Source organism: Lipophrys pholis (genome assembly GCF_963383615.2).
Source record: "Lipophrys pholis genome assembly, chromosome: 14".
Lineage (NCBI taxonomy): Eukaryota > Metazoa > Chordata > Actinopteri > Blenniiformes > Blenniidae > Lipophrys > Lipophrys pholis.
The window spans coordinates 3,998,856-4,015,153 of NC_137633.1; the positions used below are offsets into that span (position 1 = coordinate 3,998,856).

A 16,298-nucleotide genomic window follows, 5' to 3' on the forward strand; every position below is an offset into this window, starting at 1 on the left:
GCTCTATTTTACTGGTCTGGCCGGCTCAAGATGAAACTCAGCTGTATGTGACCTCTCAACTAAAATGTGTTGGACCACCCTCTCGTGTAGATTTTTAAAAAACAAATGGAAATGGTAAACTGAACAACTTGAACGAGTCATATAAAGGTTATTATCTGACACCAGCGTTGGTGCGTTGCTGCTCCCTTGCAGGGTCACCATACCGGCTCATGTTATCTGTTCGTTTCTGTCAAACGTCCACCTCAGTGGGATTCGAGCTCCGACCTTCCAGTCACCAGCTCGCTGGCAGCCGATATAATCCCAAACAAGTAAATAAATATTCTCGGTACCACATTTTATGTTGCCCAGAGAATAGTTGGAGTTTAAAAAGAAGATGTTTTTATTAGTAAATTGACATCATATTAAGTGTTCATGAACATGAGTTTCAGGTTTTTTGGTGCAATGATGCAACTAAGTTGATTAAAACTGATTCATATAAGCAACATGACGCACTGCTGTAAACAGAAATGATGATATCTTCAGTTGTAGCCAGACTTTTTAACATGGCCTGTAACAAAGAGCCACAGTGACTCACTGTCACGATGCGAAGCCGCGTCGGGGTCAGTTATTGTTTTCTTATCGAGTCTGTTTGGAAACTTTTCAGTTAATCTAAAGAGCCAGTATGAAGAAAGTGTGCACATGTGTACGCCGACATGAGGGCGATTAATCTTTTGCATCTCTCTAACGGCGGTAATAAAAAAAAAATTTAAAAGCAAATGTTGAGCGCCTGTGTACGCTCTGTGAGACGCCGGCCAATAAAACTGCTCGGACGAGCCTCAAATGTTTCTTGCCTGCTGTGATTGATTTGCAGAATGCACTTTACATGTACAGTACTTTGAGCGCCGCATTTCGTAATCATTAACATGTGTGTGTATGTGTGTGTGTGTGTATGTTTTAACTCATTCAGTAACGCCTGTTTTCACAAATGCTCCAAGGGACCTGACAGTGGAGTCTGGCCAGGACGTCCAGATTCCCTGCAGCGCTCAAGGCCAGCCTCAACCCGTCCTCACCTGGAACAAGGTTAGACGCCAAAGCGCCCAACGATTCAGGAAGCGTCGGGCACTTCGGCAGCGTTTTTTGGCTTTTGGGATTCGTTTTGACAAGAACTGGAGCTCCTAAATGGTCGAGTTGAATTGGCTAGATTTGCTGTCATCATACATGGAGACATGATGAAAATATAAAAAACTGCCACTGGACGGTGCATTGATAAAATCCAGCTATATTAAAAATTGCACCACATGCAATAAGAGGCACTGTGTGTGTGTGTGTGGGAGGTAATAAAGTCAAACAAAAACCAATAAAATAGAATAAATATGTGCAGGAGATTGCATGTAAGCAGCATTAAAACCGTTAAAAGTGACACTGTGTGTCTGATGGATCATGGGAAAAAGCTTTTTCTCAATATTTAATCTCCCACAGTAGTGATCTTTACATTGCCACCCCTCCTCCCACCTGCTTCCTCTCAGGATGGCGTTCAGGTGACGGAAAGCGGAAAGTTCCACATCAGCCCTGATGGTTACCTTGAGGTGAAGGACGTGGGCACTGCGGACGGCGGACGCTACGAGTGCGTCGCCCGCAATCCCATCGGGTACCAGGTGGCCAGCATGGTGCTCACCGTCACAGGTAAGGCGCGCCACGTCAACAAGTGCACGCACTACAGACGCCACAAAATGTGAAGCGCGTTTGAAGACGGCATCGCGAGAAAGGGCATTTAGCTATGAAAAAGACGTGTAAAATGCAACACAGTAAATCGCCAGAAGAACCACAGTATTGGAACCAATTTTTTGTTAAAACACAATGGAATGCAAATGAAATCAAAATGCAAATGATGGGAAAACTCCAATTTGAATATGACAGTGATGAGAGTAGTATGTTCATTAGTGTGTGCCACCGTCGTTCATCAACATATAAAAACCTTTAAAATGAGAGTTAAGGTAGAATTCTATGCGAAATATGTCTGTCTGATTTCTTCCCATTGTATTTTTAATGGTTAAATCCAAGATATTTCAAACTTTTTAAAAAGAAAATCTTTTGATGCCTCCAAAGTAAATGTATTATTAGTGTGTGTGTGTGTGTGTGTGTGTGTGTGTGTGTGTGTGTGTGTGTGTGTGCGTGTGTGTGTGTGTGTGTGTGTGTGTGTTGATGTTTCCTGCTGAGATGCCTGCGGTCAGACCGCCGCACTCTGCTGGTGAACCACAAACTGTATCGCGGAGCTCAGTTGTTGTTGGACTTCCTCAATGCTCACGTCACCATCTCACTGTTTACAGTGGCACGCCAGCACTGTGTGTGTGTGTGTGTGTGTGTGTGTGTGTGTGTGTGTGTGTGTGTGTGTGTGTGTGTGTGTGTGTGTGTGTGTGTGTGTGTGTGTGTGTGTGTGTGTGTGTGTGTGTGTGTGTGTGTGTGTGTGCGTACCAGAAATATGTTCGCTCCAACTTCAGGAGGGAGTCTGAAGTTACATTCAGCATTCAACTAAAAGCAGAAACCCCCAGTTAAGACTAAATATCTCAGCGTGGGTCACAAATAGGAGGAATGCAGTTCTTTACTTTATGAAGTCGCTGTTCCAAATATTTGTTTTATGTGATTTGGTTGTGTGTCTGTTTTGGTTTTTTTTCCAGTTCCTGCGGTCAGCAGAGAGGGAGACACCTTCGTCAGCACGTCCATTGAGCAGGCCATCCGGAATGTGGACAGCGCAATAGAGTCCACGAGGAGACGCCTTTTCGATGGGTAGGACGCGCAAACTGGCACAATGAACACACTGCAGCCTGTGGCTGTTATTTTATATTTCATTTTTATTTTTGTTAACAAGCAGAATCACATCACTTGTATATCACAGGGCAAACACTTTATTTAAGGAAGTTCCCTCTGAGATTAATCATGTAATTCTATTCTATTCTATTCTGTTCTATTCTAACACACAGTCACACCTCTAGTACCGGCCTTCAGGATTCACCAAATAACCTCAAATTGGAATGTTGGAGGAAATTCACACATGCGCAGGGAGAACATGTAAACTCGCACAAAAAAATCCTTCCATGCCTGGAATCGCACCGCAAACATTTATGCTGTGAGGGGAAAGTGCTGACCACTACTCCACCAAGAGCAAATTACAAAGAAATGAGGAAAATATAAAGATAAACGCGTTACAGCTTTAAAAAAAAAAATGTCAGCTGCTCCAAAATGTAAAAAATGTGATATAAACTGCTGCTTTTGCTCACCATAGCTTGACCCCAAAACTATTCTGAGTTCACTATAGGCTTCCTCCATTTTTGTAAAAAGCTTTAGTTCCCCATTAAGATAGAAAAAGAACCACAACTACTCTTTTCCTGGAACATTACGGTAACGTCCTCACCTTTAGTCTGACCTTTAAAACACGTCTCCATTGATATATTTCAATAATCATTCATCGTTGGTACAATCAGGTTGATGCCCCGACCAGTATAGAAGAACAAAAACACACACACACACACACACACACACACACACACACACACACACACACACACACACACACACACACACACACACACACACACACACACGGTGACACTCGGGTCTTTTCGCAATCAAGTGCAATGAAATGATTCAATCAGAGAGCATTGTTGTTCACCCTGTGTGAGCTCACGTAATGACTAACATGTGTCTCCGGGCTTCATTTGAAATTGCGGGGCAAATCAAGATTGTGTGTAAAACTTGAACATCTCACGGTGCAGCTTGACGTGGACTCCAGGCTTCCAGGGCTTTTTTTTGTGCAACTCGTTTTGCTCTGCAGTCGCGTCACCCAGATGGAAGCTCGCATTAATCACGTTGGAGCAGCAGCAGGTCACAGATAGATCACGCTTTGTTTGAAGTTTTTCAAGTTGCGTTTCTGGGGGTCTGGTTACACGACGGCGGCGCTCAGAGCCAATGAAAACGCAACTTTTAGGAAACGGATTTGACTTTTTGTTTTATTCTAACAAACGATCTCATTAAATAATACATAATCAAGGACAATTAGAAGTATTGACAATACTTGAGTAAGATTGTATTACTCGCGAACGCATGATTTAGACACCTGAAAGATTGTTTAACTCGAGCACATCTCAGAACAGTGTGGCACCACCTAGTGTCTGCCTTCATCCCTTCTCACCTTCCTGTGTGCACGGCGATCGTGACATTTTTTTTTTTTCCGTAAACAGAAAAACAATTTCCAGCTATTTGTTCTCGTGCAAACGTGGCCAAACATGAGCGAATGAAACTTTCCCAACCGAACACTCGCTGCCATGGTCTGTTTGTAAACGAGGTTCTCACCACTGTGTTCGCTCACGGTTTCCACACTTCCACACAAAAACAAGCTGCATCACAGCCAATCATGAGGAAACTTTACAAACAAACACCAGGTTATGTGAATTTCAAACCATGAGAATCAGCGTATGATGCAGACGCATGACATCAGCGGGAAGTTATTGGAATACCGTGTTGAGTGCAGACTCGGGCCAGAGTTGAAAGCTTTGCGGGGGGTGGGGGGCGGCAGAATACAAATATATTGTCTCACAGCATCTTGGCACATGTCTTGGATTTTGTAAGTTTGAGTCAGAGGCAGGAGGGAGGGGCGGTTGTCAGGCCCACGGTGTGTCTGGTTCAGTCCACAACTGAACTGCAACTCTAAGAAAGAAAACTTCAGGCAAAAGACTCCTCCTCAAAGTGCCACTAGGTCCTTAACAGCATCTCTTTTCAGTTAATTTTGGTTGCTTGTCTCAACGCCGAGGCGCACATTTAGATTCTTATCGTATCCGTAAATGACAGAGGTAACAGTGTCTCCTGGTTATTCGGTGCAGTTTTTCTTCTTCAGGGAGCTGTTGGAGGTTTCCATCCTGCTGAATGATGTGTTGAACAGTTGTGCTTTTCTTGGCACACACACACACACACCTCCGCTCTGCACACACAGGAGAAAAACTGCCACACAAACATACGCAGTTGGTAACCTCAATTGAGGCCAGGGGATTTCCAAGTTTTGTTTTTTTTTTTTTGTTTTTGTTTTTTTTTTAATGACAATCACACAATTAGAGGCGGCTTTTTCTCTCCGGAGAGGAAGACCAACGTGTAAGACGGTTAAACCCGGAGCAGCTGTTCATTACTGAGACTAGCCAGCTTTTTTTTTTTCAGTGATCCCGACTAAGTGGAATTAAAGCAGCCTTTCCTCGCACAGGCTTGGCAGGATGTCTTTCACTTGTCAGCAGAAGAAGGAAGATAAATGGGATTATTAGGACCAATAATCCATGTAAAACACTCTTCAGATCCATTTAGTATATATATATTTATTCATCATCTCAACCTGTTTCTTCCTGCTCCAATCCTGCTTGTAGGTAAACTCAACATTCATGAATCCCAATAAAGAAATGGCAAAGTTTCCTTTATTGTGGAGAAACTCATTTACTTTCACAGGCAATTATGAGGATTAATATGCGGAGAAAAACGTTGAGAAACGTCATGTTGACGGAACTAATGTAGCTAGAAGGGATTGGACTCTTTATAAGGCCATGAATGCAACACAAACCGCAGATCCTTATATGATTTTTATAACATCTGTTATTGTAATTTTGACGGTAGAATATGCTCGAGACGGATTTTATTTGCCAGAGAGTGGGCAAAAAAAGGTCACAGACGTCTACGCAATTAAATATTAAATGGAAAAACCTGTATGCATCATAATATGAAATTAGAAAGAACTCCTGAAAAAATTTTTTTTTGTTTTGATCATAAAATTCTTTTAAACGCTGCAAAAAAAAAAAAAAACAACAAGTAGAGACTAAAAGTCTGAATTTGGTTCTTGTCATAACACAGTTCATTTGGTTTCATCCCAAAACAACTGACTTGCCAGCACTTCTTTGCAAAAAGTCTTTTTACATTATTTTTTTTTCTCCTCTTTGCAATGGAATCAACTATTGGATCTCATTCATGTGTGTTTAAGAAAAACCTCTAAACCATGTTTACTTAGGAGACACATTATTACTGATGGGAAGCTTTAGTTCTTTGCAGAGCACTCACTGAACTATCATTAGTTTAAACATACAAATTATACAATCAAATCTTGTGCAAAGTCGCATTAAACTGAATATTCACCATATACATGTACTCATATTTTAACATCTTGAGTTAAGAAGTTCCTTAAACAGGCTTTATACTTCTTTAAGATTGCCTTTACAATAAATCTTACAAATACACTGACGTGCTTTCCTTGTATTCCAGTATTTCTTTGAAATTAGTTCATGAGAAAACCAAAATGATGCTACCAAGTATGGTCAGTTGTCTGACGGGCGTAAAAACTGTAGCTGGATTTATGTTTTGGATCAAAACAAAGTGGTTTGAGGTGAGAGCGATACGGTCCAGTGAACTGCAGAGAGAACGACAGATTATCAGGCACTGCGACGTAGCGATGGTCCTGTGATGAAGGAGGTTTGGCTCATTCAGGAAATAACTCGGAAGTTTTGTGCATATTTAGACTTTCTGACCTGCTTTAGCTGCAGCAGAAACATTTCTGGAAGATCTGTCTGGAAAATAACTCCCCCGAGAAATATCATTTATCAATGGAGTGTAGAGTCAGTTTTTCTTTGTTTTCCTCCAACCCACTGTATGTGAACTCAGTCGGCGTTTACGCGGCAACGATTTCGTGTGAAAACACGAAACTTTTGTCGCGTTTTCGGTGTCCATTTTTGACAATAACAACGTTTCCTCCAGAGTGTCACGACTCCCAGTCAAATGTGCTCCTTGGACTAAGTAGTTTTATAGTTGAGAGTCGCACGTTTTAACGATCCAACACACACCAACAGTACCAGCTAGTGGCCCGGCATGGCAGCTGCATCGTTTTCAAGGTTTCTGCCGTTTCCGTGTCGACGGACGTCATTTTCAAAACGTGTAAACGCAAAACAAAAAGATGCGTTTTCTCATGTAAACGGCGCCTTCGTTTGCTCATGCTTGTTGTTTGTGATGCACCCGTATTGTCCAATGTCGTTTCTAATCCCTCCCTCCTTTCCCCTCCTCCCTGATGCCCCGCCTCTTTACCCCCCCCCTCATCCCTCCAGTCAGCCTCGTACCCCAGGGGAGCTGCTAGCTCTTTTCCGATACCCGCGCGACCCCTACACGGTGGAGCAGGCGCGTGCCGGGGAGATCTTCGAGCAGACTCTTCTGCTCATCCAGAATCACGTCAACCAGGGTCTCATGGTGGACACCAACGGCACCGGTGAGCCCGACGCCACACTGACATAACCGCACCAGTGTTTTTTACATCCTCCACGTGTTTAGGTGACACTCTTTACCCTCCGTCTGTCAATGCTCAATCAGTTCAGCCATACTGTCCCCCTTCCACTCGTTTAGTTGAGAAAGAGAACTAAATCCTGTCAGAACACTGAAGTCTCGCACTGGGCCCAGTGATAAGCTTCCAAACAGTTTCCTAAGCAAGGTCTTGTGAAGCCAGTAATCCAATTGTGTCTGGTAACTGTGAGGAACGTTTGGCCGTGCACGAGTCTTCCATCTGTATGCCATTTTCTCCCGAGTACAGCCTGAGGGAGGGAGGGAGGGAGAGAGAGAGAGAGAGAGAGAGAGACTGACGTAATCACGTAGCAGTTGACAAGCGCCCCGTAAACACTTTTATGAGTCCTGTGTCGCACTGCGCCGCACTTAACCTGCAATCAGCACGGGACAAATTTTAAACGCGGTTTGTGTCGGACAGATTGCCTCAATTATGCACGCGCGTAGGGAAGCAGGGTTTGATTTGGATGTTTACGTGCGTTAGCGTCTTGACTCTGTGTGCTTTCACATACGCTTGGGGGAAAGAAAAAAAAGAGTGTCCAGTGGTCCAGAGGGAAAAACAGAAAAAAACCCAGCGGAGCGTTCTGTGTTATGACTTTCTGGGGTATGAAAGAAGTCATTGTAACGGGTTGACTATAACAGCACAGAAGTCAAAGTATGTAATATTACATTAAGTGTTATGCGAGTTGCAGTTTTATGGATTGGAGAATAACGGGGGAAAAAAAAGTTTTATCTTCCACTGCGCTGAAGTTGTGGTTACGAGTGAAGGTTTTCTCGGATTAGCGAAGAATTTGATAAATTAATGTCAATGATTTTACGTTTTTTGATCAGGGGTATCAAACCAGATGCTCCAATCCACCATGTAAAGAGTAAAAAATTTTAAGAAAACTGAGTTGTAGGAGAAGTTTTTGAGCACATTTCACTGTATTTTACACCAGAAATTATCATTGAAATTAGCTTTAATGTTAAGATCGTAGTAATTTTCTGTAAGAATTTTTTGTGAAAATATAGACATTTTCATGACATATACTGTGCACCACAACAAAGAATTACTACTACAAGTTTAAAGGTTATTGTGGCTCTAGTTTACCCACTGAGGATGATACTGGGCTGTATGTATTTGACACCCCTGTTTTGGGGTTTGACCTTGAAACAAATAAAATAGCCAATGCAGGTTTTTGCACCACTTGAGACTTTCAAATTCACATTCAACTTGCACGATTTGTCCACCTTGACTTTTAATGTCTGTGATATGTTTTTTTGTTAATGCCAGCATCTTTCTTGTAACCTTTTTCCATCCTTAGTAAAAACCGATCGTTTTAGATTCTGTCTCACACACACAAGACACACTGATGTTCTCCATATATGAGCTCCTACAGAGGAGCTCCCACATATCTCAGCGAGTCCGGGCAGGTCTGTGACACGGTGTGACCTGCGCCCTCAGGACAGGAGGTTGTTTCCAGTCCCAGCGCCAGCAGCAATGAATGACTGCATCTACTATAAAAATAGTTGATATAGGCGTATGAATCATGAGTAGACACCAGATTGTTATGAACCTGAATGCCACAGTGCGCAAATTACGTGGCCCCTGGGGGTTTGTGGGAAGTTTTTTTTGTTTTTTTTTGGTTTCAAGTTACTTCAACAATTACCGTGGAACTTCATGAGAGTATTCACACTGAGAGGAAATTCTTATTCATATTGGCAATTTACACTTTTCGCCTTCTTTCTTCCGATTGGCCAGCTTCCATAAATTGCACCATTGACTGCTGGTAATTTGATACCTGCATCATTACTTTACTGACGTAGCTACAATATCAGCTTGGAGTGTGAATAATGCCCTTTTACGTGATGTTTAAAGTGAAACTACGTTGGTTATGCGGTCTGATCTTCACACACACACACTTGTAGTCTGTTTATGTTGAAGATGTTAACATTTCACTGCCTCTCCGCAGCGTTCCGATACAACGATCTGGTTTCCCCTCACTTCCTGGAGGTCATCGCCAACCTGTCGGGCTGCACGGCTCACCGCCGCTTCAACAACTGCTCGGACATCTGCTTCCACCAGAAGTACCGCAGCCACGACGGCACCTGCAACAACCTGCAGCACTCCATGTGGGGCGCCTCGCTCACCGCCTTCGAGCGCCTCCTGAAGCCCGTCTACGACAACGGTTTCAACCTGCCGAGGGGCGCCACCGACCGGCAGCATAACGCGTACCGGCTGCCGCTGCCGAGGCTCGTCTCCACCACGATGATCGGATCGGAGACCATCACGCCGGACGACCGCTACACCCACATGCTGATGCAGTGGGGTCAGTTCTTAGACCACGACTTGGATTCGACGGTGGCGGCCCTCAGCCAGTCGCGTTTTTCTGACGGCCAGCTCTGCACTCAGGTCTGCACCAATGACCCGCCTTGCTTCCCGATCCAGTTCCCACCCAACGACGCCCGGCAGCTACGAAGCGGCGCCCGCTGCATGTTCTTCGTGCGCTCCAGCCCCGTGTGCGGCAGCGGCATGACGTCTCTGCTGATGAACAGCGTTTACCCGAGAGAGCAAATCAACCAACTTACCTCGTACATCGACGCTTCGAATGTCTACGGCAGCTCACGACACGAATCGGAGGAAATACGCGACTTGGCGAGCCAGAGGGGTCTGCTCCGCCAGGGTATCATCCAGCGAACGGGAAAGCCCCTCCTGCCCTTCGCCGCGGGGCCGCCCACTGAGTGCATGAGGGATGAGAACGAGAGTCCAATCCCGTGTTTCTTGGCCGGCGACCACCGCGCCAATGAACAGCTGGGTTTGACCGCCATGCACACGGTTTGGTTCCGAGAGCACAACCGGATCGCTACGGAGCTGCTGCGACTGAACCCGCACTGGGACGGAGACACCATCTACCACGAGGCCAGGAAGATTGTGGGCGCTCAGATGCAGCACATCACCTACAGCCACTGGCTTCCAAAGGTAACGGCTGCAGTCTAATGTCAAGTTCTGGTGAAGAATGCTGCTCATTGTCTTTTCTTTTTCTTTTTTTAACTTTCAATACTTTTTATTTTCACACAGATCCTGGGTGAGGCAGGGATGAAGATGATGGAGTCCTACGCTGGCTACAACCCCAATATCAACGCTGGAATCCTCAGTGCGTTCGCCACGGCTGCTTTCCGCTTTGGGCACACTCTCATCAACCCCATTCTCTACCGGTTGGACGAGGACTTTCAGCCAATACCTCAGGGACACATCTCTCTGCACCGAGCGTTCTTTTCGCCGTACCGCATCGTGAACGAGGGCGGCATCGACCCGCTCCTCCGCGGCCTCTTCGGCGTTGCCGGTAAGATGCGGGTCACCACGCAGCTGCTCAACACGGAGCTGACCGAGAGGTTGTTCTCCATGGCCCACGCCGTGGCTCTGGACCTGGCTGCCATGAACATCCAGAGAGGACGGGATCACGGCATCCCTTCGTACAACGATTACAGGACCTTCTGCAACCTGACCTCGGCGCAAACGTTCGAGAACTTGAGGAACGAGATCAAGAATCCAAATGTCAGAGAGAAACTACAGAGGTAATGAGGGATGAATACCTGTGTCTTCTGGGATCTACCTTCTCGGTATAATGTTATTTTGGAGCTGTTAGTGGTGGCCTAAAATGTATTAAAAGTGATGAATATCAAATTTTAGTTCACACTATTTAACTTCTGTCACTTACCCTTTACTTTTATGTGAAATCCCTCCGTCTTTTTTGTATTGGGTGTTCGTAATTTGACACCAGCCTCTTGTAATTCGCCTAACCCTGACTCCACCGAGCCTTCAGAGCAGTGTGAAGCCTGCACATGCAGCTAGTGTCCCCTATGTGGCACCTCTGAGTGTGTTTTCTCTCCTGGCAGGCTGTACGGCACCCCCCTGAACATCGACCTGTTCCCCGCCCTCATGGCTGAAGACATGGTGCCCGGCAGCCGACTGGGGCCCACCCTCATGTGTCTGCTCACGACTCAGTTCAGACGCCTGCGGGACGGTGACAGGTAGCGTAAGACTGCAAAGAAACACAGCACGCTTGTTCACACTGACGATTATCAGGAATATTTACTTTTTTCCAGGGTTCTAATTAGGATTTTATTCATCATATAACTTGAAAAGTACCACTCCCTGATGTTCAATTCTGCTGCTAAGTGTTTTTCTCTTGTACAAGTGACGGACAGGAAAATGTCTTCCGTCTCTGTTCAGGTTCTGGTACGAGAACCCCGGCGTGTTCACCCCCGCCCAGCTGACCCAGCTGAAGCAGGCCTCTCTGACGCGAGTGCTGTGCGACAACGGCGACAACATCACGCGCATCCAGCACGACGTGTTCAACGTGGCCGAGCTGCCGCACGGCTACGGCAGCTGCGACGACGTGCCGCAGATCGACCTGCGCATGTGGCAGGACTGCTGTGAAGGTGAGAGCAGCATCGATGTTGCCCATAACGTTAAAGCTGGGCGCGGAGAAAAAAAATTATAGATTACCGACAGCCCCTCCCCTTTTTCTGTGCAGCAGTGATTGACATGATTAATGCTTAATTACATACATAAGCAAGATTTTGCCGACATGTGTTAATTAGAAGTTTACATACAGTTCAGTTCTCATTTAAATTTTTATTGAATTTTTTCCAAAAACAAAACAACGCAAAACAGGACGTCATAATTCTTATATTTTTGTTATTGTTGCGAGTCAAGCAGAGTTTTCGCAAGTTTTTCATACGAGTCCAAAAGTGATGCCATGAGGTGGCGCCCTCTTCTGGATTTCCTTTAAGTCTGTTAAGCATGAGATTCCTAGGATGCCGTCGTCAATCATTATATTTGTCCATTCTTTCATGTTAGGAGGTCCAGCTGTTTTTCAATGTCCCAAAATAATTCTGGAAGCAGCAATCAGTTCAACCCACATATAGTTCTAAATTATGTTTTTGCACATTCACTTGTGATAAATATTGTGTTTGAATTCGACTTGGTAGCTTTAATGTTGACAGTCGCTGTCATAGCAATCCGACTTGGTCGTCTCTTCATACCAGCGTTCATGTGCTCCCATTGTTAATGTTTATAGCTTATTGTTCTCTGCTGCATGTGTTGTGTGTGTGGTTTCATGACGAGAACAACCAACAGCGCCAACTTGTGGCCTGGCATGATAACGACATCCGTGTTTTTTTGGGGTTTTTTTTAACATCTCTGCTGTTTCCATGTAAACGAGGCTTTAAAAAAAGAGGCTCCAATATCCAGTCACCTTCAGGAAAATGACTCGTACAGACCAGTAAATGTTTTGGAGATATCAGTGAGAAGGAAAGTTTGTACTTGGATCTTGAATTACTGTCAGTTGGATTTTGCTTCGCCACTCTGCAATCAGAAGTTTAAATCTCCAAGATATTCTTGAATGATTTTAGAAATGCAGTCCTGTTCTGTTGACACTATTCCAGAGTAAGAAGGATGTTTTGATACAACCTTTTATTATATACTCACCTGTTAGTGTTGGCGATCATCCTAATGAGTTGGAGGCAGACATCAGCACAAATTGTATATATTATTCTTAAACAATCGTGAGGAAACTCCTAAAATAAACGTCCGTCGAATTTCCTTAAGTCATGTTTTCCTACCGGCTTCATGCGAACATGTTTCCGCCCTCTTTTGTGGGGCACGCAGCCAACCCCTGTTTTTCCATTCAGCGCGCTAATGAACTCGAGCAAGAAGTGTTGAGTGAAGCAGAGCATACGGACCACGTGGTCGCGAACGCACACTCCACATCGTGGCCCGCAAACACCTTCTGATTCCACGCGAGAGCTCGGCCAGCGTCAACAAAACCCCACAGCGACGGATTGCTGCAGAGAATTAGCTCTGGACTCGGATTTAACTACGTGTCTTGTGTTTTCGAATAAACAAAAGCCACATTGCATTCACACCAGCATCTATTTCACAATCTTGATGTCAGCCAATCTCTGCATGTTGAATTATGTGTTAGTTTTTCAGCTGTGTGCAAAAAAGTGAAGAAGGCAGTCTTGGATTGAATTATATTATGAGAAACTGCTTTCAGCGTAAATTAACAATCACGACATGATGGCATAATAGGAATGTAGCTGGAAATGAGGTTTCCTCCACATATTTCATTATGTGCCGAACAAGCCAGAGGAACAGCGCAGCGCCTCTTTAATCCAGTTTGGGGCTCCAGGCGTCACCCTGTGTTGACATGTTGTAGGAGTGAGCTAATAAACAGACGGTATCCTGGCTGGAGCTCGTTTTGATCCGTCTGCCAGACTGACGGTGCGTCGTCTGCGTGTGCGCTGGAAGTGGTTGTTTTTTTTTCAGATAGTCGCTCTCACAGTGTTATCTGATGGCCCAGCAGCCGACTTCAAACGTCCTGATAAAGAGGCAGCCAGGTTGACTCCATTCATCGGTTTCTTCCTTCACGTTTGTCACGCTGGGTGCATTTTAGTTCAGGCAGTTCAGGGCCCACATGCAGCCCAATTTCATCCCGAGTGGGCAGGACCAATAAAATATTGACCTTTAAATTTAACTTTAGATATTTTTCTTTGTTGTGGTGCCGAGCATATGTGAAGAAAATGCCTATATCGTTACAAATGAAACAAACAATTACTCCAGAAAATGACTAGAATCTCAACATAAAAGCCAATTTTAATGAGAAAATACAGTGAAATGTTCAACAAAATTGCATTATGGGTGTTTTGGCCTTATGTTTGACACCCCTGCACGAGAGGGAAACAAACATTTGCTTTCATTGGTCATAATGGAAGTGAATAAGTTTAATTCAGGCAAATTCTAATGCAAGACATTTAGTGCAGAGAGAGCGATCAAGAGCATTCTCAATAAAATTTTGGTTTACAGTGAAAAAAATACCATTCTCAGAGGGGTTTTTTTTTTTTTTTTGGGCTTCACTGTAATGTTGTGTGACATCCGCAGTTCTTCTCTGTAGCAAACTTTGAGTTTCCGCCGGCATAGGGGGCCTCACAAACAGCAGCCGGTCCCTGAGGGTTCTGCATCAAGCTGTTTAGTCGAGCATGGGTACCCGCTACTTCCTCCTCGCCATTTAGGGAGTTTTTCCTCATCGTGGCAAAACTCAGTCCTAAGCGCTGGTCAGCGATGCCACCCAAGTTACTGTAATTAAGACACATGAGTCAATGTGGATGAACCAGCACGCAACACGAACCATCTGGCGCTTCAGGCACATTTAACAAACTCCAGACTGCAAACTTGTGCACCGGGAGAGGCTGAGGCGATCGGACGAGCTGCCATGTTTTTCTTAGAAACACTTCCGGGGGGGGGGGGGGGGGTTAATCGGCTACGCTTGAGGGAAAAGACCTCTTCATGGATCGGTTTTGTGTTTGTGTTTGATCCCCCAGATTGCCGAACCAAGGGTCAGTTCAACGCCCTGTCGTATCACTTCAGGGGGCGGCGGGCGGCCGAGCACAGCTACCAGGAGGATAAACCGGCCGGCAGCGTCCAGGAGACCAGGTGACCCCTCGTGTTCTCAATTCAGCGACTGGGGGTGTCGGGTGTCTAAAGAACTTCTGAAGATTTTCAAATCGTGGTTGCAGGTCGGTGGAGGAATCCTCGGAAAGCCCCGTCAACGTTACCGTCGCCTCCAAGAAGAGCTCCGAACCCTCAGTCAACGACTTCCAGGAGTTCGTGTCTGACATGCAGAAGACGATCACTAGTTTACGGAAGCAGGTGCGTTTCTGTGTGTCCACACACACACACACACACACACACACACACACACACACACAGCAGTAATGTCTTAAGACACGAGCATTCGGTGACACTAGGGGGCGGTCTGACGGAAAGTATTCCGCCACTCTGCCAGATCGCCGTCTGTGCGAAGCATTTAGCTGCCGTGGACGGCCGGAGGCTGGACGTTTGTTGTGTTGAACACGAGACGGCGGATGACATCAGAGGACGGAGTTGATGGCAAAAGCAGCTTCAGACTCTAGTGAAGATTTGACCTTCGAGCAGAGAACACCCACCTGACACCTCTCATTGTTAATGTTTGTAGTGTGTTGTTGTGTGCGTGTGTGGCTTCGTTACAAAAAAAACAAACAGCACCCACTAGTGGCATGACATGAAAACTACATTGTTTTCAGTGTTTCCTGCCGTTGTCATGTCGACGGACATTGTTGACTGAAGGTAAAAGCGAAACAAAAACACAAGAAGCGGGTCTTTGAGTACTATATCAAAGCGAGGCGGCGTGTATTCAAATATCTGACACAAACAACAGTAACTTTACTATTTATTCAGAACTATTCTCAGATGACAGGACGTATCACAAAGCTGCACAGAGAAAATTTTATTGTTTTTTTACACAACAGCCACATAGAATTAAGAGTATTCATTCAGCGTAACCCACCTGAGTGAATTTCATACAAATGCTGTTTCCCCGTGTGCCTCTGGGTTTGTCTCTACGTGTTTAATGAATGACAGTATGTTGGTATTGAGACAGATGTCTTTTCTTGGTTTTTTTCCCCCCATATATCCCTACAGATTAAAAGACTTGAAGCCCGTCTGAGTAAGACTGACTGCACTGATAGCAGGGGACGAGAGCGAACCGACGGCGAGCGGTGGAAGAAGGACCCCTGCACCATATGTGAATGCAGAGTAGGTTTTCACCTTGAAATCAATATGCGCTGCACATGCTCACTTGTTCACGCATCTAATGGTAACACAGAATGCTTTTCAGCCGTGCGCTCTTTAGACGCCACAGTTTCTCAGTTTGGCTCTTTTGGAGGAGCGCCCCCTCCTGGCTGTAGCCACAGTGTGCGTGCGTGCGTACACCTCTCTGCCTTTCATTCGTTATCTCGGACGAATAAAGCGCTTTTCGTTTTTAAAATCTCGCCGTGTAGAAGAAGAAATACACGAGCTGACAAAATTCAGTGGAACCGATTCAACAAAACTCTGTACGATATTGTGACGATGAGAAAAGTGTCTCGCTCTAATCGGTCCTGGTTAACCGAGC

General features: G+C 45.2%; 1 protein-coding gene across 2 annotated transcripts in view; it reads left to right on the forward strand.

Annotated features, from left to right (window-relative positions):
• Nucleotides 1-16,298, forward strand: part of pxdn (peroxidasin) — a 61,876-nt gene that overhangs the window by 42,330 nt on the left and 3,248 nt on the right. The window contains exons 12-22 of one of the 2 annotated variants that reach the window (XM_080480585.1): nt 947-1,059; nt 1,506-1,662; nt 2,655-2,763; nt 7,098-7,255; nt 9,276-10,282; nt 10,382-10,878; nt 11,200-11,334; nt 11,537-11,745; nt 14,689-14,800; nt 14,884-15,016; nt 15,827-15,885. In XM_080480585.1, the coding sequence (XP_080336711.1) occupies nt 947-1,059; nt 1,506-1,662; nt 2,655-2,763; nt 7,098-7,255; nt 9,276-10,282; nt 10,382-10,878; nt 11,200-11,334; nt 11,537-11,745; nt 14,689-14,800; nt 14,884-15,016; nt 15,827-15,885 (2,689 nt within the window). Of the gene's footprint in view, nt 1-946; nt 1,060-1,505; nt 1,663-2,654; nt 2,764-7,097; nt 7,256-9,275; nt 10,283-10,381; nt 10,879-11,199; nt 11,335-11,536; nt 11,746-14,688; nt 14,801-14,883; nt 15,017-15,826; nt 15,941-16,298 lie in introns of both variants that reach the window. The other variant, XM_080480584.1, reaches the window with a different exon arrangement.